At 41.0% G+C, this 25,366-nt stretch overlaps 1 protein-coding gene across 8 annotated transcripts in view; it reads right to left on the reverse strand.

Moving 5' to 3' along the window:
* The window catches only part of LOC128610390 (zinc finger protein 521), a 138,064-nt gene that overhangs the window by 68,616 nt on the left and 44,082 nt on the right, over window positions 1-25,366 (reverse strand). For 6 of the 8 annotated variants that reach the window (XM_053629674.1, XM_053629673.1, XM_053629675.1 and 3 more), the window contains 2 exons: window positions 5,939-9,411; window positions 5,642-5,726 (listed from right to left, as the gene is read on the reverse strand). In XM_053629674.1, coding sequence (XP_053485649.1) covers window positions 5,642-5,726; window positions 5,939-9,061 — 3,208 coding nt within the window. In that variant the 5' untranslated portion in view covers window positions 9,062-9,411. The remainder of the gene's footprint in view (window positions 1-5,641; window positions 5,727-5,938; window positions 9,412-25,366) is intronic. The other 2 variants (XM_053629672.1, XM_053629668.1) reach the window with 1 other exon arrangement.

Raw genomic sequence — 25,366 nt, forward strand, 5'->3', positions numbered from 1 at the left:
AATTTTAGTTCGCAAAAGTAGGTGTTGCATAATATGCAAATTAGCTCAAAACCGATATGGGTGGAGTTAGAGAGGGTTTTTTTCTATTCATCCAAAAAAAAAAGAAAAAAAAGAGAAATTTGTCTGTAGACCTTGAAATATTGCCCAAAATGTTTGGTCTGCATGCTTCATGTAATGGATAAAGATGAAGAAGAAGAAGAAGAAAAAGAAGAATCCTAATGACTCCTTGGACCACTAAAAAAACACCAATGCTTTTTTCTTCCAAAGCCAAGCTTTGGAAGATTGCTGGATATCTGAGATGGAGGGCAGATTTAGACCTTTTTCCTTGTGCCTGACAACCTCACATCAGGGTACTTAGAAGTAAGCAAGAGGTTTAGGCTCAGCAGGAGAACTTGGAGGGAAAATAGGCTCCTACGGAGCTTTAAGGGTCAAAGTTCACACTGTTGTCAAAAAAACAGGGGGATTTTGAAGCGCTGCTGTGATTCTTTTCGGCTTATCTGTCAGCGAAAGACCTTCACATGTATCTCTGGACGGCGAGGAAAAGTTTTTGACACTCTGGAGATTCTTTTGCTCTGTTGCTCACATTGCAATATCGACATTGTTATGCAAACATTGAGCGTTCTTCAGAAAATGTACAAAAATGTATGCTTGCGTGTGTGTGGCGTCTGAATAGAGAACTCAGAGACGCTTGAAAGCCAAGCTCCAGTCTGTAGAGGATACACATCTGAAGTGTGTACGCTGAGAACATGCAGGCCTTAATAAACATCCTTCAAAAACTAGGAAGTTAACGACAGTTTTGATAGTGACCACAGAAGCTCAGAGAGGCATAAACCCTGGCATCCATTCCTCCTGTCTTCCTCTCACCCTCTCTGGTGACACATCGCATGCCTTTAGTTGTGTGAATTAGCCATGCCAGCAAACTCCAAACTAAAGAGAGGCCAGCTGTCTTCTGGCCTGCTTCGAAATTGCTCCACAGCCACCAGCAATCGAATTTTTTCAATTTGTTTTTTTCCTACAGATGGACAGGAATATCACATCGAGTCCCATGATCTGAATGGCCAGCTGTATGGCGAATGTGGATGGATCCATCTGGACCTTGAGAGCTGTCTCTTCACTCCCAAGGGCATGTGGCTAATGGTTCAGGCCAATACGCAACACTTTCCTCACTAGAAACGTGATTAGGATGTTATATGGTTCCCTTTTTCCACACAAAGCCACACATGTCCACTTGGATCCATTAGGCAAAAGCTGGACTCATCACCACATCACTGAAGTTATCAATTCTATAAATTCTAAGGGATACTTTATTCAATTTAATTTTGGGGGTCACGGGGACGATGGGTGCAAAGGTGGAACAGAGCGACTCATCAAAATTGCTCTGTGCTTTTTTGGAGCCTTTTTCTTAGTGGCCATCGCTCAGATTAGACTCAGAGGACATGCTAATTTACTTTATTCTATTCTGTGCCATCATGTCATCTATATATATATAGAGAGAGAGAGAGAGCTACCGGGGTGAGTCAACAGCCATAAAGCAAGGAGCGTAGGGCCAGGAACAGCACCCCTAAGAGAGGAGCGCCTGCTCCATTACCTACGCTAATAACAGTGACAGCTGAGCAGAGATGACCCCCGGCCTCTCGTTTCGCCTCTCCTGTGCAGATGGCCATTAAAAGGAGAAAGTGTCCCCTTTTTTCAAGGGAGAAGGCATTTGGACCCTTTTCCAAATGAGGCCTCTGCTTCCCCCTTCCCGTTTTGCTTTTCTGGCACATGTTATCTGTGAGGTAATTACGATCCAGTCCAGATTTACCCATCCACCACACCCCACACCCCCATTAACCCAACCCACCCACTACCATCACCCACCAGAACTGTCAAAGGAAGACGGTGCTGGACACCTGAGTAGGGGCTGTGAGTCAGGTCCATGCCAGCTGGATAGAGACTTTCAGCCATTTTGAAATGTAAATGGTTGTCTGAGATGACTACAGAGTGATTATTTTCTTTATAGTCATTGTACAAGGACACAAATGGTTGAATCTGTATATACGGTGCCCTCCACTAATATTGGCACCCTTGGTAAATATGAGCAAAGAAGGCTGTGAAAAATTGCCTTTATTGTTTAACTTTTGGATCTTTTGTTCAAAAAAATTCACAAAAATACTCTGCTCTCATGGATATCAAACAATTTCAAACAAAACACAGGTTTATCAAAAAAGAATCTTTGTTAAATATAGGTGTGCAACAATTATTGGCACCTTTTAGTCAATACTTTGTGCTACCTCCCTTTGCCAAGATAACAGCTCTGAGTCTTCTCAGGTTGGAGAATACATGGCGAGGGATCTGAGAACATTCCTCCATACAGAATCTCTCCAGATCCTTCAAATTTGAGGTCCACGCTGGTGGACTCTCCTCTTCAGTTCACCCCACAGGTTCTCTATGGGGTTCAGGTCAGGGGACAGGGATGGCCATGGCAGGACCTTGATTTTGTGGTCAGTAAATTATTTTTGTGTGGATTTTGATGTATGTTTTGGATCATTGTCCTGCTGGAAGATCCAAACACGGCCCATTTGATGCTTTCTGGCAGAGGCAATCAGGTTTTTGTTTAATATCTGTTGATATCCATAATGCCATGTATCCTAACTAAATGTCCAGGTCCTCTGCCAGAAAAACAGGCCCAAAACATTAAAGATCCTCCACCATATTTAACCGTGGGTATGAGGTACTTTTCCATATGGCTACCTCTCTGTGTTTTGGAGACTTTCTGACCCCAAGACACAACTGCAATTCTCTGCAATTCTCCAGGTGTGATCCTTGAAGACATTTTGGCCACTCGAACCATCCTCTTCACAGTGCATCAAGAAGATATAGGCACACATCCAATTCCAGGTCGATTCATAACATTTCCAGTTGACTGGAACTTCTTAATTATTGCCCTGATGGTGGAAATGGCCATTTTCAATGCTTGTACTTATACGCATTCTTAATAGCCACTTCCCATTTTGTGAAGCTCAACAACCTTTTGCTGCACATCACAGCTATATTCCTTGGTCTTACCCTTTGTTATGAATGACTAAAGGAATTTGGCCTGTGTGTTACCTCATATTTATACCCCTGTGAAACAGGAAGTCATGGTTGAACAACTTCCTTTTCCTAGTCAACCAGCTGTACTAAAAAAATTTAAAATATCAATGGGAATATCCTCCAAATATATTTGTCTCATATGAATTCACAGGGGTGGCAATAATTGTTAACTATTATAATTAACAATAACAATAATTATTGCACACCTAGATTTAACAAATATATTCTTTTTGATAAACCTGTGTTGTATTTTGCAATTGTTTGAAATCCATGAGAGCAGAGAATTTTTGTGAGAATTTTTTTTCGAGCAAAAAAAGATCAAAAGGTTAAACAATAAAGACAATTTTTCACAGCCGTCTTTGCTCATATTTACCAAGGGTGCCAATATTAGTGGAGGGCACTGTATATAAATTAAAACGTGTTGCCTATGGAGCCTCTGAGGTAGCATGATGGTTATTTTTTAATAAAGCCACACGTTCGAAGCCGCAATTTTAATAAGTTAGGATCTTCACAATTTTATAGAATATAAAATTGAGAATATCTTGTGGCCGCAGCATAATAACCCATAGAAACAACAAACAGTATATATAAGATTGTGTGCCATAATATTGTGGATTTCTGGCTACAAAATGTGTACCTTGAGCCCATAAATTAATATGTTGTGGAATGTCATACTTCATACATGGTCTCCAGGTAATTATTTGGCAGGAACATGTGGAAAACTATGTGCTTTGAGAACATGCTTAACATGTCATGGGCTAATGGTATATCCTTTCACATCGCTACTGACTCAAGTATGTCCTCGTGCGTCATTTCAACAGTGAAGTGTAATATCATTACTTCTATCCATCTTTGGTTCTTGTGTCCACAATGCTCTAATTCGGATTATTTCTTTGTGTCTCATTCATTTAAAAAATTTTAAAGTTACATATTCTGTGGCCATGAAATAAATCTTGATTGAAATAGACGTCGGCTTAATATAATCATTTGTGGCCACACCTTATTAAAAAAACATCCACCATATCAACTCAGCAGCTCTGTAGTTTTCAAATCTAAGTAGTCTGATAATAAACATACATAGATGTAGCATTCTTTGCTTACCATGTAAATCTGCGATTCATTCTGAATTAAACAAACCAGCCATAAATTTTAGTTTCGCGTCTCACCAGGAGGGTTAATGTAGAGATTTTGAACGTGTCTTATACACTGAACGTTTCTCTATATTCTTAAACGTTCCCAAAAATCAAACTGGGAAATGCAGAGTAATGAAAGATCCAACAAAGAAATCAAATAATAAATGAAGAAAGAACAGAATCTGTTCAACTGTAACCAGAAGTCTTATGGAATAGAACGTCAGCATAGAAAAGTGTCTCGCAATCAATCTGAATACCAATAATGGATGCTGTTGGTGTGTGGGCGAATGTGAATATTTAGAGCCAAGAAACACATTAATGCATGTACTGTATCATTCACAGACCTATGCAATATTAATAATGTAAATAAATAAATCAGTACCATGAAGCATGGTAATGCGTTTGAAAATTACTGTGCACTGCCTGGAAAAAGGCATGCAGGACTCTGTTTTGGGTTTTAAATATACTTATATGTTATTAATGCTCATCACACAACATATCAGTGTTTGTTCAGTTTGTGAACGCTGGGGTAATGGATTGTAGCCATCATTTTAAAAAAATTAATAAATAAAAAATAATGCATATATATATTTTTAAAAGAGTAAACATAGCCCATAATGCAACACACTACGCAAACCTGTTTTTCACATAGGTGGTGTGTCCACCCTCCCCTGACCACCTTTCACCTCAACCTGATCTCCTCGAAGTAGTTCTACAGATAATGTTCTGACCCAAGAAAACAGCCCACAGTAACAAATTTATGTTATCTCCCAAAAAACCAAACACATGAAAATCAATTAACCACCTTGAACAACAGACACAATGGAAAATTTCTTCACATCATAAAAAAAAAAAAAAAAAAAAAAACTACAGAAGAGTGTCATCTACTAGGCTCAAATCCTACTCAAATCCTGCCTCCATTTATAGTGAAGGCAATGATTTCCCATATGTCTCATATAACACGACCAGGTTTGCAAAAATTCTCATAGTCCTGGTCTCACCCAGACACACGTCTTGGTCCTTAAAATGTGCTTAACCTCAGTGCTGTTTAAAGTGTTAAAATGTATCTTGCCCTGCGATTGCGCCCAGTGTTTCCGGGATAGTCTACTTGGTCCACCATGACCTCGACTAGAATCATGTGGTTACAAAAGATGAATCAATGAATTAATAAAATAAATTTCATTACATCAGTATGAGACATAATATGGTGTAGATGTGCGGATGTGCAGTTTTAACCCTTGGTATCTTGAGTACAATGGACTAGCTAAACAGTAAGTGTGCTGATTAGCTGCTTCTTGCATTAACACTAGATTTGTAAACACACAATGTGCATTTTCTCATCACCAAATTGCTGACAGAAAACTGAGGTGAATTAATTTTTTTTTTTTTTAATAAATATGTGTAAAACATACAATTCTAAAATACAGACTTACCAAGCATATGATTTGCCACATGAACCTGAATGTCCCATTCACTATGGAAGACCATCTGACACTTAATGCACTGGTATGTCTTCTTCTGGGGGAAAAAAACAAAACAAAAAAAACAAAACAAAACAAATAACAGTGGCAGAGTAGAACATGCATACACAATTTTAGCTATTAGTGCATGTCACACAGTGTAATAATGATGTACTAAATGATTGCACCAAATGACACTGTGAGCAAGTAAAAGCCTAGATAAAACATTCATAACAAGCGTAAAAATGCATGTATGAAACTTTGCCTTACCTCTTCACTTTGTGAAGGACTCACTCTTGGCATGGGGGATCCTTGAGGGGTCCTCACTTGACTGCCACTTCCCTCTCCTGTCTGCTCTCTGTGCACTGTTTGAAGATGTGTCTGCAGCTCTACCTCTGATTCAAACTTCACATTGCAGCTGGAGCATCTTGTCTTGGCAACAGTGGATGATATTGATGAAGAGGATGATGTGGAATAGGTGGTCCCCTTTCTTTTTACACCACAGGGGCTCAGACTTTCCACTTGGTTCCACCCGGTATTAGAGGGTGCTGGTGTTTGCCCCCCTGGTTGCTGCTGCTTTCCACCATTTATGGTTGGACTGGAGCTTTTGCTAGCACTTACACATGTGGCACAGAGACCATACGGTAGTCCATTAATATCAAGCTTCACCATGTCCTGCTTTGAGCGGAACTCTTTAAGACATGAAGCACACTTGAAGAGCTTCTGACTCTGGTGATGCTGGTGGTGAGGAATAGTGGCGCGCCCACTAGGGTGATTGGTGGACATGGCTCCTGTCTTCTGCATGTGGAACGTGCCATGGATCTTCAGCTCTAAAGTTGAAGTAACGGTCTGCATGCAGACCACACAGCGAAATCCAGTCAGAGAGTTGCGCAAATCTGGATGCATTTGACAGTGCTCTAGGAAGTCTTCCTCACTCTGCAATGGTAACTTGCAAATTCGACAGCTGCCTGTATCCAAGCTCTTACTGTGAGTAACCTTATGCTCTGTCAAAGTAAGGAGAGACGGGAAACGTTCGCCACAAATGGGACACATGTAGTGCTTTACAGGTCCCAGGTGAGTTTGCATATGTTCTCGGAGCCCTGCTTCAGAGAAGAATGTTCTAGAGCAAACATTGCATTTGTGGCTCCCCTTGATTATTTCGGCCTTCTTCTTGTGCATCGCAGTCTCTCCTGGTCGGATGTTGTGATCACGTAGCTGGTGATTGGTCAGGAGAGACTCCATAGTATAAGATGCCCCACAGATGTCACAGGTATACATGACCTCTGAGGACTCAACATCCTCTTCGCTTCCATCATGACTATTGTGAGACTCCCCCGTACCAGGTCCTCCATGGCTATTGGTGAGCATGCCCTGCAGTTCTCCATCGTCTTTAGCAACAGATTCACCACCACCTGTAGAGCCATTGGTGCCACAGTTCTGGGCCTTTCCCTCAAACACACAATGTTTCTCCCGTAAATGACGTTCCAGCAGGATTATAGCATGGAAAGCCTTGTTGCAGAAGCGGCAGTTATATTTCTTGCTGTGTGTGGTAATGTGGCACTGCAGCTCAACTTCTGTGCCAAAGGACTCACCACAAAAGATGCAGCGGTGAACACGGCCCTGGTTCTCCAAATGACTGTGCTTGACATGCAATTGAAGGTCAGTCTCATGACGGAAATCCCAGTTACAAGACGTACAGCGGTAGACTTTCTTCTCATTGCTGTGTTTGACTGCAAGATGAAGCTGAGTTGAGACTTTCGAGTCAAATACCTCTTGGCAAAGAGTGCAGCGAAAGAACACAAAGGTGTGCATGTCAAGTAGGTGCTTCTGCAGGTCATCTACTGATGTGAACTGCTTGTCACAACTTTCACAGATGTAGTATGTGGAAGTGACAGTAAAGTGGACAGTCACATGCTTCAGCAGAGCTTCCTGACTGGGAAAGTCTTTGTTGCACTGTGGACAGGTGAGCTGTGGTAGCATACCATCAAGGTGAGTCTTCAGATGAGTCTGAAAAAGATCAAGACTAGTGTACTTAGCACCACACTGGTTACAGATGAATTCACTTGTTGAGCGGGATGAAGTGCTGCCATGTTTGAGAAGGGTAGCTTGATCTACAGATATGGAAGACGAAGGGCTAAGGGTTCTATGGGTTCTTCTCCCATTGTTGATATAATTCAATGCCAGGGGGATGTTCTTGTGGTTTTCTTTGATGTGCTTGTTCAGCTTCAAGACACTGTTAAAAATGGGAGAGTTGGTACAATAAGAGCAGGAATACACCTCCACAATGGGATCTTTAGGAGTGACTGCAAGTGGAGAGTCAAATCGCAAGCTTCCAGAATCACAGTGAGTCTGTCGTACATGTTCTTCTAGTGTGGCCTCAGTCAGAAATCCCATGAAGCACTGGGGGCAAAAAAAGGCATTGCTCTCCTTGGCTACCGGGCTGGGAAAGCCATGCGAGCAACGGATGTGCTCCTGCAAGGCATTGAGATCTCCAAGCATCTCTGGACAAAAGTTACATTGTAACAAGACATCAGACAAGCTAGCAAGTAGGCTGGATGGATCTTCAGCATTGTGGACTTGTTTCAGATGCTCATTTAAGTTGACCAGAGATGGAAGGATCTCTAGGCAGAACTGGCAAGTGTGGGCCTGCTCGGGTTTTTCTACATGCATTGTCTTTAGGTGAATCTGAAGGACAGCAAGACTGGAGAATAACTGTTTGTTGCAGTAGATGCAACTGTAAGCTACTTTAGGCTGTTTAGCAGGTCGTCCACAAATATCATTTGTGTGCTGGGCAGCACGCTTTCTTCTTCCACGAGTCTTGGGCACAGTGGGTGCAGTGTCTACCATGGTTGAACTATCAACAGAAAGGTTTGAGTCTGGAGTGGTGCTTGAGACAGATGTGTATCCTACAGTCAACAGAGAAGGACTGTTGCTGTGGTTGCTAGACTCTGGGAGTTGGTGAATGTCCATGTGTGCATACAACTCTTCCACAGTGGGGAAGTGCTCAGAGCATACAGTGCATATATGGCCCTTTTGGTCTCGACTATGTGCCTGGTCAATATGGCTAAGTAAAGTACCCTCATCACTAAATGGCTCATGGCAGTAGATGCACTGCAGACCAGGCCCTACACTCCCTTCTTCTGGGGGTGAACACTCCGGGTGGCACTCTGCAATGTGCTTCTGGAGCTCCTCGGGCACATCAAAACCCTCTTCACAACGGCTGCACTTGCGTGCTTCCTTTAGCTTCCACTCTTCTGCTCCAGAGATCCCTGTGCTCTGACCTTCCTTCCCTCGTTCATGCACCTGCATGTGTCCAAGGAGGGAGCTGGAGGACAGGAACCCTCTCCGGCACACAGGGCATTTATGAGGCTTGTTTGTGGCGTGCGTCTTCATATGGATCTTAAGGTGGTCACTGCGTGAGAAAGCAGAATTGCACTCAGTGCAGTGGTACTTCTTGTCACCAGTGTGGAGCTTGATATGCCGGTCACGGCTGCGCTTGTGCTTGAATAAACGACTGCAGAAGGTACAGCTAAAAGGAAGCTTGTCACTATGGCTCTGCTCGTGGCGCTTAAGGAAGCTCAGGCGACTGAATGATTTGTCACAGAACTGGCATGGGTAGGGCAGGCCAGGGCCCCCTTCATCTTCACCAAAATCGTAATCGTGGACTGGAGATGTTTGGTCTTTGCTAGATGGTGAAGAAGCAGGCCAGGAACAGGATGGGTCATCTTCTAAATCAGGCCCATCTGCAAATAAAGGAAAAACAAAAGATATTTTGTAACTGCATACAAATATACAGAAAATAGAAGGTTATTCATAATATATATTATATATGTATTTAGTATGCTTTATGCTTCATTCATAAAAAGACATACACCAAACACAGGTACACTGGTATGCACAGAGTAAGAGTGAGCTAGACAGAGAGAGAGAGAGAGAGAGAGAGAGAGAGAGAATGAGAGGTGGTGTGGTATTCAATTACAATGACAAAAAAATATTTCCATAAAAGAAACAGGGAGAAATTAATCTTGCATGTGGCCACCTAATGGCAATATGCACTGAGACAGAAAAAGCCATTTCTGACATTTGAATCCAGCAGCTGTCTGAGGGGTGTGTATTTGTTTAGAGAGACAGCAGACATTAGATAAATTAATATGTAACAATAGCTTTCATTGTTATACAAAATTACCATAAGGACCCTCAATCCATTGTGAAACCTTCATGCTCATTTATACTACCACTTACCAAGAATACCATGAACTAGGGATGTCACGAGAACCGATACTTCGGTACCAAGTCGGTACCAACATCCTTAAAACGTGACGGTACTTGTTTTTCTGCACTAGCGTTGGAACCGGTTCTAATGGAGGTACCGAGGTTGCAATTCTTCCGGACCTGATGGGGGCAGCAAATACACGTGAGTGTTTTAGTCGATCCACAAGTGGTGAAAAAGAAGTGGAACGCCTACAAGCACACGGGTAAAAACTACAGAAGATTAGCTTAGCTTAACAAGTTTAGTTCCGCCCCGACTCATTGAGAGGAAAGCTAGTATCGGTTTCTGGTGTGCAACCGATGCTATCGTACATTTCAAATAAAGCGAGGAAACACCTGGACTTTGGCGAAGCACCTGAAAGACGGTCCTATATTATGTTTGTTTGAGGCAGCTGGCATTGTGGCCGTGAAACCAGCTAACGTTATGCTCCATGTAATGTTAGCGATAGCCTGTTATTTGTTAACGACGCTAACGCATTGCAATGTTATAAACTACCTGCGAATGGGCCTCCATGCATCTCCATTCAGCCCGTGTCCTGTCAGTTAAATGTAGCCTAATGTCACTAATAATTATTCAAATGTTCATGCTTTTAATAAATCTTTTTGGCCTGCCACCATATCAGTGAATTTAAACTAATGCTTGCATTCAGAGTATAAGGGGTGTGTGTGTGTGTGTGTGTGTGTGTGTGTGTGTGTGTGTGCGCGCGTTTAGGAGTGCACCTCCAATCATTATCAGACAGTGTTTGATAACTAAAATTCTCTCTCTCTCTCTCTCTCTCTCTCTCTCTTTTTGCCAGTATCAGCCAGAGGAGGGTGTCCTCCGGGAGAGTTTTTAATTTAATTTTTTTAATTTTATTTTTATACCACACCGTGGTATCGACTTTGATATCGAGTATCGTGTACTTTTGGTGGTATCGGTACCGACTACTAGATTTTTGGTATCGTGACATCCCTACCATGAACCATGAACAGCAAGACATGCCAGCAAAAATGGCAGTGTTAGGTGTAAGAAATGAAACCTGTTGGTGACCTGTTGTTGACTATTCATGACATCAGACAAAGACGTCTGACCTACATTGGTGCCCAACTCACTTTATTTCATATAACAGTCCATAACTATTACCAATAATGGCGTTTTTAGTTTTTAATTGATTATGTGCACACCCACCACACTTTGTTTGAAAGGTGAGTGTTCTTTATGCTTATCTAATCCTCACTAGAAGAAAAAAAAAGAGCCAAGAGCTGATTTGGGAAAACAGAAAAACAAAAGGAAACAGACAAGATTTATGAGACATGTGCAGGAAAGCATAAAAACACCTCTTTGAATGTAGCCTGCTCTCCATCCTTGGACTGGCTTCTCTAGCCACTTCGACTGTTTTTCTTTTAAACACAGCCCTCTGCCTTCTGTCAGGATAACATGCCCTTGTTGATCGCTTAACCCACTGTACCCAATCTTCAGGAAACAGATGAGGTCACATATTGACCTCCTGTTCCTCAAACTGCTGAAAGAGGCACGTTGATGGGCTAGCCTTGCAGTGTCCTCTTGTTGGAAATCTCCCACCCTGGGCAACATGCCAACTTAAAAAAAAAACGCCCAAAAAACTACTAGATCTACTGTTTCTGTTCTGCCTCAATTTATAGAGTGGACTTTTGAAAGGCAATTTAATTATCACCTCCATACTGTCTCCTCTGTTAATAGGGTTAGGGTTAGGGTTGGGGTTAATCTACATGCATTAACCACATACTTCCTCCATGTACGTAATACCAACACAATCATTCATTAAGGCTCATCAGCTGTTGAAACTTTTCAGCTCTTTCATGTACAGTATACATTATGTTGTTATACTATATAATGAGCTTTATATGAATATATTAGTGAACAAGAGGCACTGAAGGGCACTTTTTAATGGAAACCATATTCATTCTGATTGTCTCCTTTTGACTATCCTGCTGGCCAGTCAGAAAGTGCACCCGCCTCCAGACTAGTGTGTGAACACCAACCAAAGAGTACAGAGAGCCTCTGGAGAGTCAAGAGGATAAGAGGGAAGCTTGTTTTCCTCTCTCTCTGCTCTCTCCCTTGCTGTCTTGGTGTTTTTCCCCTCCCTTCACCATGACGAGAAATGCCCAGACCCAGGACAGCCTGAGTAAATATAAGAGAGGGCTCTTTTTTCCACATACATACACACACCATACACACATATCCCAGCACACGACAGTGGTCTGTGTGAGCCAGCCAAAGGGGATGCTGCACACTGCAAACCTCCACCCCACAGCTGAAGGCCTGGCTTTGTTGAACTGCCAAAGCCTTCCTGAACATCCCCTGGCTAGTAGCCTGTCTCAGCCTTGGAGGAAGACCTCCATCTTAGGGCCTGATGCTGCTTCATGATGTAAGTTCCCCCCCCGCCCCTTGCATTTAAATTTTTTATTTATTTTTTTGGCACACAGTGTAGTCTAGCTCTCTGAGCAAAACAACACATTTGTAATGTTCAGCACAAGGACAGCTGGATACCCGTTTGACATCTGTTTCAGCATATTTATTGGTAGGAGAGCATTTGGGAAGAGACCAAATAGGTGTATAACAATCTCACATGCTCAGCTGGTCACAACAGCCATGTCATTTCTCTTGGTTTGGTCAGATTACAAGATAACAAAGACAATCAGATCTCAGGTAGACTGCTTAGTATGCTGAGAATCTCAGCCTTTTAACACATCACAAACACTTTGGCACATGCCCACCCCATCAAAACACCCACACAACCAAACACTCCCTGTATTCCAGTCTGGATGCCTAGATAGACTGTATTTTTCCTCGAACAATAAAGGCTGCCCCATGTAGTATACTGTTTTCTAATGACTGTTTTGGTCTGAAGACAGACTCAGATCCTTCTTAGTGAATGCAAGCTATAATTATGATCATCATTTAAGTGATGAAAAATAACAAAGACAGAACTGTTAATCTGGCTGCTCTGACTGAGAAATCTATTTTCATTAAAGCCATATACATAAATTGCCAGATGTTGTTCCCATTGTTTTTTGTTTTTTTCCGGTTTTAAAATAATGGAAGCAGTTGGAACTTGAGTAACACTTAACCTGACATCATAAACATGACCCCTTGAATAGCCGTGACAATTTACATCTAGTTGTATACAAGGGCCATGATAGCGGCAGTGTTTGATGTCTATACTTGAACCCTGCCACATGAACATGTCACAAAAGATGTCTTGATTTGCCATCACAATTTATGTCCTGCTATATAGCAGCGTTATGTTACAATTAGCAGTAACTATAACGACTGCCATAATGATTGATGCCATTGTTTTTGGATAACATGCTACCTAAAAGCATTAACGCTAGTTTCCTTCAAATATACAGGGAAACATCGTTCAGACCGTTACTGTGGTAAAGTATCAAGCGAAAGTGAAAAGTAAGATGGAGAAATGGAAAAAAAAAGACACCAGGAGAACAGGGTGTTGCTCTGGGCTGTGAGGGAGCTAATGAGCATTGCTGTTTGCTAATTGCTGCACTCTTCAGCTAAAAACTCCTCTAACTCCTGCTCTGTGATTGCAACTGGAGGAATGTGAAAGAACAGGTGAGAGAATCACATTCAGCACACCTGTCTGCTGTGAAAAATGGCACCTTAACTTGAAGTGTGGGGTTGTGCATGTGTGTGTATGTGTGTGTATGCGTGTTTGGCTTGTGCGGTGGGGGGGGGTTGAGGGGATTCATTATTTCTCTCATTAGTGCAGTTTACAATAATAAGTGTAAGTCTGCACTATTAAGCAGCTAACAGTTTCTGAAGTGTTGCCATCAGACTCACAACTGGGTTAACAAGGTAACACTAGGTGATGTTCTCACACCTTGAAAGTAGTTAGCTAGGCTTTGGCATCATCTTTAATAAATAATTTCATCATGAGACACAAGTAGTTATTGCAGTGATTTCCACCAATTGGTGAGTAGGAACTTGAATTGATTAACTGACTCTTTCAGTGTCTACAAGTTTTTCTGGTTTTATAACACCCAGTTAGCATAATATAGTGGACTCTACAACTAGCATCAATCTAATTAAACCTTGAAATGGAGTGTAGATGCGAAATGAACACCAACAGACGCTGCAGGTCTTAACAGGCCTAAAGACTGGTTGATGCCTCTTCCTCAGCAAGGGTTCTGAACCCTCCATATGTTTGGAAATCCTTATGTTTGGAGAGTCCTTGGGCTGTCACATAAGGTTTGAAATCCCCGTGAAAGGAAAGTCAATTGGCTGCCACCAAAGTTGGAAAGCCCTGCAGAAGGGTAGACCATAGAAGGTATGGAAGGTGATTCCACAGGCTGCATCCTAAGGTTGGGGAGTCCACGGTGTGCTACATAAAATTTTAGAAAGGCTTATGGAACAGGAGTCCACAGGCAGCCCAATAAGTTTGGGAAAGCCCTGCTGAAGGCAAGTCCACAAGCTGCCACCTAAGGTTAGAAACCCTATGGAAGGGGATTCCACAGGCTGCCCCCTAAGATTGGCAATGGCCTACAGAAGGTGAGTCCACAAGCCACCACCTAAGGTTGGAAACCTTATTGAAGGGGAGTTCACAAGCTGCCCCCTAAGGTTTGAATGCCCTATGTATTGGGCCACTAACTATTTGGAAGGGAAATCCACTCTGGCGAATGGGGATCAATGGGGGCCAGCTACAAGTGGAAAGCCTTATGGAGCAGGAGTCCACAGGCCAGCACCTAAGGTTGCAAAACTCTACAGAAGAGCAGGCCATGGAGCAACAACACCTTACCTCTATAGAAAAGTGAACAGGCTACCCCCTAAAGTTGGAAAGCTCTACAGAAGGGCAGGCCATGGAGCAACACCTAAGCCCCCATATTTATAATGTGGCATTCCGCTTGCATACAGAAATGTATGTAGGGTGTAGACGTGTCATATTTCAATTAGGATTACTCTAATTAGACTCTAAACTAATTAGAATGAGCTCTTATCATAAACTAACAAAAAGGAGTTTTGACCTAAAAGTACCACATGATACATCCTTCAGTACATAATTACACGTAGCTACTCGGAAATTATTTTAACACCTGAGTTTCTTGCTTACTTAATGAACGACCTTTAGCCTTTCACCACAATGTAAAAAGGACCGTATTTTGTGGTGGACGGTGGGTTTGTTTTCATTCTAAATATAACTTAGTAGTCACTAATTAGTCCACAGACATAACTGTACATTTCTCTTTATTCCGTTATGTATATTATATAATAGGGCGAAATGTTAGGAAGATACACAAACATATCAGGATAACCAACTAGCTAACATTAGCAGTACATTTCAGTGCAAATGTATGTGATAAATGAGAAATAGGACCATTCTAGGATAACAGGTCTGTTTTGTTTTTCTTCTCAATCCTCTTTTTATGTGTCCCGAAACTAAATTTGACATTATTCACTGTAATGTTGGAGAAAGCGTGTTTCGGAGTATATATGTTTGTGTGTGCTTTTGTGTTTATTCATTAATTTTCAAAAAACGCTGTCAACGTGTCTAACTTTGACCTTGCTTCATACTGTGAGAAGAAGGAAAACGTCTTCACAGAAGCAGAAATAAAATGTTGAATATCCCCCTGGAGGCTGCTGATGTGTCACCACAAAGCAACTCCTATTCCAAAGCCCAGATACAACACAGAGTCTGAACAGCAGTAGTGCATGCAATGCTGTATGTGACACAACCACTTATCATAAATTGAGCAAAAACAGAGGGAGTAGAAAGCATCACCTCAGAAGCAAGCTCTTTTATTTTTGTATGTATGTATGTATGTATGTATTGTGTTTTCAGATCAGTGGAATGTTCAAGGTGCCAGGACTTTTGAAGCTTAGAACACCAGCAGTGGCCAAATGGCTCTGAAGAAAAAAATGCGGTGATTCATTTATTCATTTTTAACATCTGTTAACGTTCATGTCTAATAGATGAGAATGATTTCTATCAAAAATGCATGGTTAGCAAACAATGCTTTAAAAAAAAAATCGAAATAGATCAGTGAAATGGAAACGAAATGAAAGACAAACTGGGGCTTTTATTCTACAAGGGACATTCTATCATCTGTTTGTTTCTTCCACGTTTTTCTTTGCTTTTTATTATTGCAATATATTCATTTCAATTCCGCTTTTCTATCCTTTTCTTATAATTTATTTATTATTTTTTTTGAAATGCAATTGGCAGAAAAAGAAAAAAAATGACTGACTGAGTCCTTCTCTCTCCATCTATCCATCTATCTATTTCTGGCTCTAAGCAAACACAATATGGTTCTTTACACACTACTGAGAAATGTCACTCCCAGTCATCGATCAAGTCACTCCAAAAGAGAAAAGAGTGTGTACCCGTGTCTTTGTGTATGCACGCCAACGTGACACGCTTCAGGAGTGCCATGGCAACAATAAACAACCTGCGATGGCACAAATACAAACACACACTCGGGCTGTTTTGAAGGAGCACTCTCTTTATGGCAGTTTGTTCAATTTCTGTCTCATCAACTACTTTTGTCCACATTTAATCGTGTCCCAGTCTGGACACAGGCACTTGGTCAATGTCTTGTGCAAAGCGCCACTGGCTGCCCAGGAAAGTGAAGAAAAATGACAGAGCAGTGTGGAAAAACTAGGGCAGTCACTCATCCTCTAACCCCAGCCCGGCTTTTTTCCAGCAAAGGCGGACCTGGGGAACATCCACCTGGGCAAGATGAAGAATTCCTGCTCTTGTCCAGCTTTGGCCCAAGACAATATCATGAAAGCGATGTGATTTCTGGAGCAACCATACAAATCATAAAACAAGTCCTTTTTTAACCCTGATAAGTGAATATTGCCTGATTTTTGAAAAGTCAGCAGTACTGGTGATTCGCACGGTGCTTATCTAGTTGAGCGGTTGCCAGGATTGATCATTTATCCAGAATATAAAACAGAAATTCCATCACGTGCTGTCTCTTTTGATTTTACATCTAACTTTGAAATTATACGATTTCGGCCAGTCTGGGTTTTTAATATATTAAACTAAAAAGTTTTCAATACCCAAAAAATCGAATTAGACCCTATTTATTTATTTATTTATTTAGTTGGTTTTTTGTTTATGCTTTTAAACAATATCTTGTTGTAATATTATATATTCTCACATACAATCATTGGCAGGCAAATTACATAGTTATAACAGTATAAAATATATATATATATATATATATATATATATATATATATATATATATATATATATATATATATATCCTTAAAATGCCAAAGATACAATTTGCACAATTTATTTCATACCACAGTGCTGTTGAATTCTCAATTCTGATTGGTCAGGTGGTTTTGATTTTCTATAACAGCAGTGGTTCCACTTGTTGATATTTATGCACTCGTTCTAACCTGTAACAACTTACACAGGGACTTGCATGGCAGACGCGCCACATGAACAGATTTTTAAAACGTCTGTAATTATCAATATGCTTAAGTTTTCTGTAAAAAAAAAAAAGACATTTATTTAACATTGGTGGAAGGAGACTCCAGTGTCAGCGCTTTGTAACAGTCAGAGGTAAAGCTGTAAGTGCATTTTGTGGTTCCTTGGAAACATGACAACTTCAAGAGAGACACAAGAGGCGCTGGTGAGTGAACGACTGATTATAGCTGTTATAACATAAGTGATGTGGCGTAAGTGGAAGGAAACACTTCGGAAGCTGCTTTTGTTTGTAAAAAAAATCATCAGTTTTTGGGTGGTAACAGTGACCGGCTTGCTCACCGTTGCCACCGGCTTGCTCAGTTGGGATAAATTCACACATTTAAAATCTGTATCCTGTGTTTATATATTTCTGTAAAGCTGCTTTGAGACAATGACCACTGTAAAAAGCGCTATACAAATAAAATTGAATTGAATTGACTCCACTCCATCACACCACCCCATCCTTGATTATTTTCCTACAACGGCAACGCCCACAAATGTTTTATTCCTTACTTAAAATACCTAACAAATCTCAATCTTTAGACTTATTAATAGAAATACACTCATGCAGGCACGCACAGCTGTAATTTCCTCCAGGTGTGTGTACAGGGACTAAAAATCCCCTTTCGGTTTCATTTCTTTGGTTTACATTCACAAAGAATGGTGTTTTTTTTAACATTTTTTTTTATTTAACTGTGTTACTTTCATGTCCAGATGGCCTTAATTAAATCTCTGCAATTGTGACTTTATTTATTTAAAAAAAAAAAAAATTGATTCATGTTCTTTAGAAAAACCCAAACCAAGCAAATAAAGTTGGGAAATATATATATATATATATATATATATATATATATATATATATATATATATATATATATATATATTTTTTTTTTTTTTTTTTCAGTATTGTTCCACTTTTAGGCAAAAGAGTAAGTGGGTCATTTTGGGCTGAAGAGAGGAAACAGAAGATGAGGGTTAAGAGGTATACACCAACCTGGCCAGTGTGATCACTAACACATTGCCTGTGTGTGATAGAGAGGGGGTGGATTCACCTCCTTATGAGGACCATAATAATAGGAACATGAGACAAATTTCATTACTAAGGTTAAGCTGTAGACACAGCAATAGCAAATCTACAGTAATATATGTGTTAACTGAGATACCACAGAAAGAAATAATAATGAAAAATGAAAAAAAAAAAAAGCATGTGTGTGTTTGTCCCCGGAGCCTCTTGTCCTTGGGCAGATCTCTCCTAAGGAAGCTGAGCCAGAGGAAAAGCAGTTGACCAGGGTCAGGTAAGAGCGAGCAAACAGGAAGTGAGCTCCGCCTGAGACCTTGGCTGGGCCTCTGTCTCCTGTGGCTGGCCGGGGGGGAGGACAATCTGTCCCCCTCTGTCCCCCAGTGTGGTACGGCCCGCCAGCGTTTGCTCGCCCAGCGGGACCAACGTGAGGACAGACAGTTGGGACCCGAGGACAGCCTTGGCTCATCGACAACTGAGGCTAAAGGACCCGGACCAAAACAACAAAAACTCAACAAAAAAAAACAGATGGACACACCAATGGTGGCTCTGTGATCAGTAGTAATACTTTATCTCCTTAACTCACACAATTTGATAAATTAAAGGAAAAACCAACACGTGGTTTGCTCCCATGGCGATATTGGTATTCTTAACCACGTGAAGAACAGCTCTGTTTTCTTTCGACCACAATTTCCGACTCTATTTCCTGATGTCTTTCCCATAGACCTTATTGAAACACAGTCCACCGAGCGATATCCGTCACCGAAGTGACACGCCGTTCACTTATTCAGATGTCCCTTGAATGTGTCACTCGTCTGTATAGGCAGTATGATAAACCCCTCTGACTGCTCGTGAATGTGGACGCATGGGTTAATACACTACCGGTCAAAAGTTTGTGGACACTCGACTGAAATGTTTCTCATGATCCCGATAAAAACCTTTTGATCTGAAGGTGTGTGATTAAACGTGTGAAGTCGGTGTCGTCGGCAAAAATACAATCGTGCCGACGTATTCGTTTCTTTCATTAGAAAACTAACATTTTATTTACAAAAAAAATATTCTTTTAAACGGACGACTCAGACGACTCGGAAATATTTCCGAAAAGCAGCCGATAAGAGTCCGGCGTCGGTGTGAACTCCTTTAATACTGTTTAAAAAGCATCTCAGGGAAATTCCTCAAGAAATCGGTCGAGAAAACGCCAAGAATACATTTCTGGAAATTCTAGGCAAAAATGGTGTCTACTTTGAAGATGCTAAAATACTAAATTATCTTGATTTATTTTGAAAATTTTTTTTTTATCATGACATAATTCCCATAGTTCCATTTGTGTTACACCAGAGTTTTGATGACTTTATTATTATTATTCTAAAATGTGGAGGGAAAAAATAAAAATTTCCATTCCAGTATATTCCATTCCACTGATACTCACTTTGCAGTAGGATGCAATGAGTAATATTTTAATATTTTATTTTAATCAATGGACTGGCACCTCATCTGGGGGCGTATTCCTGCCTAACACGCAGTGATCCTGCACAAGGGTCTGGATACACCCTGACCTTGATCGGGATAAAGCGTTTATTGAAAGTGAGTGAAATAACTTAATCATTTAAACTTAATTACATACATAAAAAAAAATAAAAAAAAAAAAAAAAAAAGAGATACATCTTCTGCACCTAAAATAACTCTCAAAATGTTACTGTTTTGCAACATCAGTCAACATTCCAATTTAAACCGCCAACGAACGCGTCGTTCTTCTCGAACACAAGGTCAAAACGCAGATTAAAATGTTGAACAGAGCGTAACAGCACCTGATTAGACGTTTCAGGAAAACTGGGATCTCTGCCTTTGGCAGGATGAAATATTTATAGGCTGACTTAAGACTTCACCAAACTGCAGACATGTTGTAGATGTGTAGCACCAGGAGGCATGAAGCAATATGGCTATCCGGAGTGCAGCAGCCAGGCATAGGCAGCAGACAGAAGGAATTAGAATTCACTGAAGGAGAGTGACCCTTCACCCCACAGCTGATTAAAACTCTCTCGCCCCGGGTTTGATTCCTCGTCAATCGCATCCCAGCTTGTCACCGTGAGAACTGCAGCCGACAGTCCGAACGCGAGGGCAAGAGCAAAACAAGCATCATCAAGGGAAGAGCCGGAGAAGAGAGGCAGAATAAAAAAAAAAAGGAAGAAGATCTTAAAAAAACACATTTGTCAGCCCAAGCAAGACCGTGTCTTTTCACGCATTCCTGTCTTAAATGTCAAGATTTCCACCCCCGAGCGAGAGGAAGCACTGACACTTTGCCAAGGTTGAACAAAAACTGCATTCATTAATAATTAGCCTTGACCAGGAGCAAAGTAAACTCAAGTTCTCCTTGACAACAGCACAACACCTCCTTTTTTTTTTTTGGGCTCAAAAAACGAATAAAAGCACACTGTCCATTCTCCACACCACCTCTGGTATGCCTTTATCTTTTCTCTTTTCTGTAATTCACCCCCCACCATCATGAATCATTTGGAGATAACCGGATGCTGTCATCTTATACTCTTCAGCTAACACACTATTGCTACATCAAATGATTTTAGAGTGAATCTGGAATTTTTCTGGAATTTTCAAACTGGTGTTCTTCGGTATCCTTGGGTTCATACCTAGTCGGGATGTAACTGAATATTAAGACATTCATTTTATAACAGGTAATGCGTTCCAAACAGATACAAATACAGATATGCATAGAAGGCGCACTATTCATTTTCTTGTGGTCTGCCCCGATTGTTGTCAACTATAAATAACAGTTTGCTGATTGTTGTTTTGAAAGCTTCCCAATTATTAACTCAACTGATGTAGCAGAGGTTGATAAACTGTACGGTACCTGTTCATGTGTTGGACAACAGGCGAGATATGAGAACATGTTGTAGGCTAAATCAGCTTAGCGCTACGGTTCATTCATTAATCACGACTAGCAGTGTAAAGTCGGAAAGTGAAGGCACGGCGCATGAAAAGGATACTGCATCTGGAGGAAGTGGAAGTGAAGATGTAGCCACACCCCACTCCCAAAGGGTCAAACCTCTGACTTAGCCTCTTATACAAAATTTCCTTTGTTTGGGCCCCTTGGGTTTTTGGATTATTCCTGTCATAGTGCAAGACCTGAGCTTTTCTGGGTTATAGATCGCAATTTTCTTCCAGAAAAATCATTCTCTCTCTACCAGAAAGGATAAGGAATTGGCATTACTGTGCATTGTTTGGTTTTCTCTTAACGTGGCATCGTGTAGATTGACGTTCTTTTGTAAATTGAAGTTGGGAAGACATCAGTGAGAGTCTTGTTTTTCCTACGGTTGTCTCAACAGAAGTTGTCAGGTGTAATAGATGCCTTCAGATCCCGAGCTGTCATCCTGTGGTTTTGTCTGTCTTGAGCTCCATCGGTTCAGAGCCGTTAGAAATGTTTTGCAAACTTTTCTTTTTCCCAAGGTCCTCTGAAAGCTCTATTAATTAGGCCATATTTCACTTGTCCGATCAAATCCACACCCTGACTGATTGAAACGCCTAAATTCCGTTTTAAACCGCTGACTTTCTATTATTCATCCATTCATTCATTCAGTCATCATTTTGGTGGATACAGAGCCTATTTCAGGAACACTGGGTGTAAGGCAGAAATATACACTGAATCAAAAGCCAGTTCATCACAGGGTATGATGCACACACATTCTCACACTGATTCACACCTAGAGGCTACTATTTAGAGTCACCAATCTACCTACCGGCATGATTTTTTGGGAAGCGAGAGCAAAATGAAAAACCCGGAGGAAACACATGGAGAACAATGGGAGAAACTTAAGCACGGATAGTAACCTCGGGATTGAACCAGGGAGCCGTTAGGTGACAACACCACCCACTGTGTGACCATGCCACCCAATTTTGTATTAAGTGAACTACCTTAAATTTGCGTTTCAGTAAAAACGAACCATCTCTGTCACTTTATTGTAGGGTTCTACATTGTGGAACGATTTATCTGAAGAACCGTTTAGCATTCCAGATTTAACCTTCTTGTGTAGAAAGTTGGGCGTTACAAAAGATTTCATTAACATTTTACGAGCAATTCATGCAGAAATCCAAATGAATTCCAAATCTTTTCTCACAACTCTATAAAGCGCTAGCTGCAGCTGTCCTCCTCACCTCCTGCTCCTCAGAGCTCTCATCATACTAATACACTCCAGATGAATAAACATCTTCATCTTTTACCTCCAAAACTCCACACTCTTGCTGTACTTCAGTCCTCAAGAGGCCACGTGTGAAAAAGAGGACGGACAGATGGATAGGTGTGATTGACACAAGGGTGATGGGATTGGGATTGGGCTTTTTACCTTGTCTGACCCATTTCACCACATGGTAATGGCGCACGTTTCTCCTGGTTGTCTCAAAACACCCTGGATATACTGTAAAATGGACTGAATGAACAGTTGGGAGGATACAAACAACCACCGAAGCCTCTACATCAGTCTCAGTCTGGACGAAGAAGCGTTGTAGAGATGAATAATCCCATGGACTCATTTAGCAAAGGCTAGATGACTCTAATATATGCACTCCACTAGAAAACATACGGGATATAAAACTAACAGCAGACACAAATGATCCTTCAGTTATGCTAATATCCGAACTGCCTCGGTACAAGCTAGCGGCTATTTTTGGAATGTCATGTTGAAATTCACATTGATCACAAACTTTGGGTATACACTGTCTTGTGCTAAATTATGGAAGCACATGCTGATCTGGGTGTATAAAAAGATTTACATTTAAACTTCCGAGCGACATTCCACACCTTTCAAATTAAGCAATGCATTTATTTATATTGTCACAGGTGAAATGTATTGACACCCAAGCCAAATTTAAAGGTGCCAACACTGCTAGCAAGAGATTTCTAGCAGCCAGACAGCAAGACTTTCCAACAATGGAGTAATATAATAAAAAGTCTGAAAGTAAGTCTAGTTAGGTACAAGCACCTTCAGAACTAGATTGGTAAGGTGTAAACACCTCTGAAAAGGTGACTGAAGAAACCCTGGAAGTGCCGTACAAAACCGTGCATTCCACGTTAATGTTTAGTGACTCGCCTTATCTAAGGACTGCCCTTAGATCTCAATAATAAGTGAGTTTTGAGTAAACAGGATTTCATTTGTTTTTCTTCAGTCCAGGCAAAACATGAATCTCTTGCCCATAGTAATTATCCATATGCTTCCGATGCAACGTATAGAGATTACGTTAAAACCCTGTATTCCTTTAAGATCATATTTCTGTTTACAATACACTTTTCTTTACAAAATCAAGACGTGGACCCTGAACCGAATTCAGAGTTTTTTTAAACTGTAGCGGAATGAACAGAAGCTGGCGGCACCCTCAGGAATCACCAGATCAGTTCCAGGGGCTGTTTATTAGGATGCAGTGGATAGCATCTCAACACTCAAGACACATGCTTTCTCTAGGCCTCAGATAACCTCTATTCTTAAGGGTTTAATTAATGCCAGCCAGTCAGCAGCTTTTCTTACAGCAGAAAACGACTTGTTTCTTGACCCTCTCCAATCCCGAATCCCTTCCCATCTTCCCCCAGTGTGCTCGGTTTGTTTTCGCCCTTACAACAGATGCGGCATCCCTATTAAGAGGAAAAGGACTCTGTACTTGAAAAGGCTGAATTATTCACCAGCACCGGAGTGGAGACAAGAGCCGAGGCAGGCTGGCGCACCGAGCGAGGTTTGTACTGCGTGCTTTGTCTGGGTTTAAATGCGTCTTTGGATTCGGGTCATTAACAAACATGTACATCCGTGGTGATTATTAACAAAGGTATTACTGTAGAACAAAAAAAGCATTCCACTAACAGTTCACAAATATTCCGTATGTTTATTACAAAACAAAATACTCTTAAAGACTACAACTTAAAAGAGCATGCTGTGAGAAGAAAATAATCCATGATGTGATGAAGCCTTAATGTTACCACCGTGAACTTGATTATGTCCCAAAGTGTTTTATTCCTCTTATACCACAACAGTATTTTTTTACTGATTAAAGAAAGACACATCATACCATAATTTTTTTTCCAGTTACACTTACATGTAATGTTGTGGAGACTACTTTTTCCTCTCTTATGTATAGTAGCCAATATATAATTAATTATACGGTGAAAATTTCGACCTTAGAAGCATTACATTTAAGACCATGTAACATATTTAAGTATTTACGCCTAATGCCATCTAGAACATAATGGTAAAACCAGAGGTAGGAAAGACAAGAGTTTGGCCCTGAACACTAAAACCTCACCAAGGCTTTTTAAACAGAGATAGAAATCCATCCTAATGCACGGACGGAAATCTGAACCCACGTTAGCAGGGGAATCGCGGTGAATCAGCGCAGCAAATGGTGACATAATGGCATGTATGCCTGAAACACCTGCTGTCGTACACGCCGAGGTCTACTGGCACGCAGGATCACTATGGGGAGTCACACCAGTTAAGTCTGTGGTGCACAATAGTCTCGCTAAATAAATGAGCTTCCTTTTGCTATGAGCAAGATGGAGGAGGACAATGGAAAAACAGCAGAAAGACAGAGCACACAAATTACACTTGCAAGTACAAAATATATATATATATATATATCTCAAGAGCAGCAAGGTGAAGAAGGAAAAAGACAAACAGATAGAGCAAAAGTAAGACAATGCTGCAAAACTAGAAGTGAGACTTGCAGGGTAGAGGCCAAGCCAGAGCGAGACTGTAGGAGAAATCAAATTTGCAAGAACATAACAAAAAGCTGTTGCTCAGACAAAAGGGAACACCCAAGGGTATTTGTTGAGCTGTCTGCCGGCACCCGCTGCACCGAAAGTTTATTAAAGACAAGCCTTGCTCACATACAAGAGAAAGCTAAGCTACCAGAGACTGGGGGGAAAAAAAAAGAAGTGAGGAAAGGTTGAAGATGGAAGGG

This window comes from Ictalurus furcatus, chromosome 7 (genome assembly GCF_023375685.1).
Source record: "Ictalurus furcatus strain D&B chromosome 7, Billie_1.0, whole genome shotgun sequence".
Taxonomy (NCBI): Eukaryota; Metazoa; Chordata; class Actinopteri; order Siluriformes; family Ictaluridae; genus Ictalurus; species Ictalurus furcatus.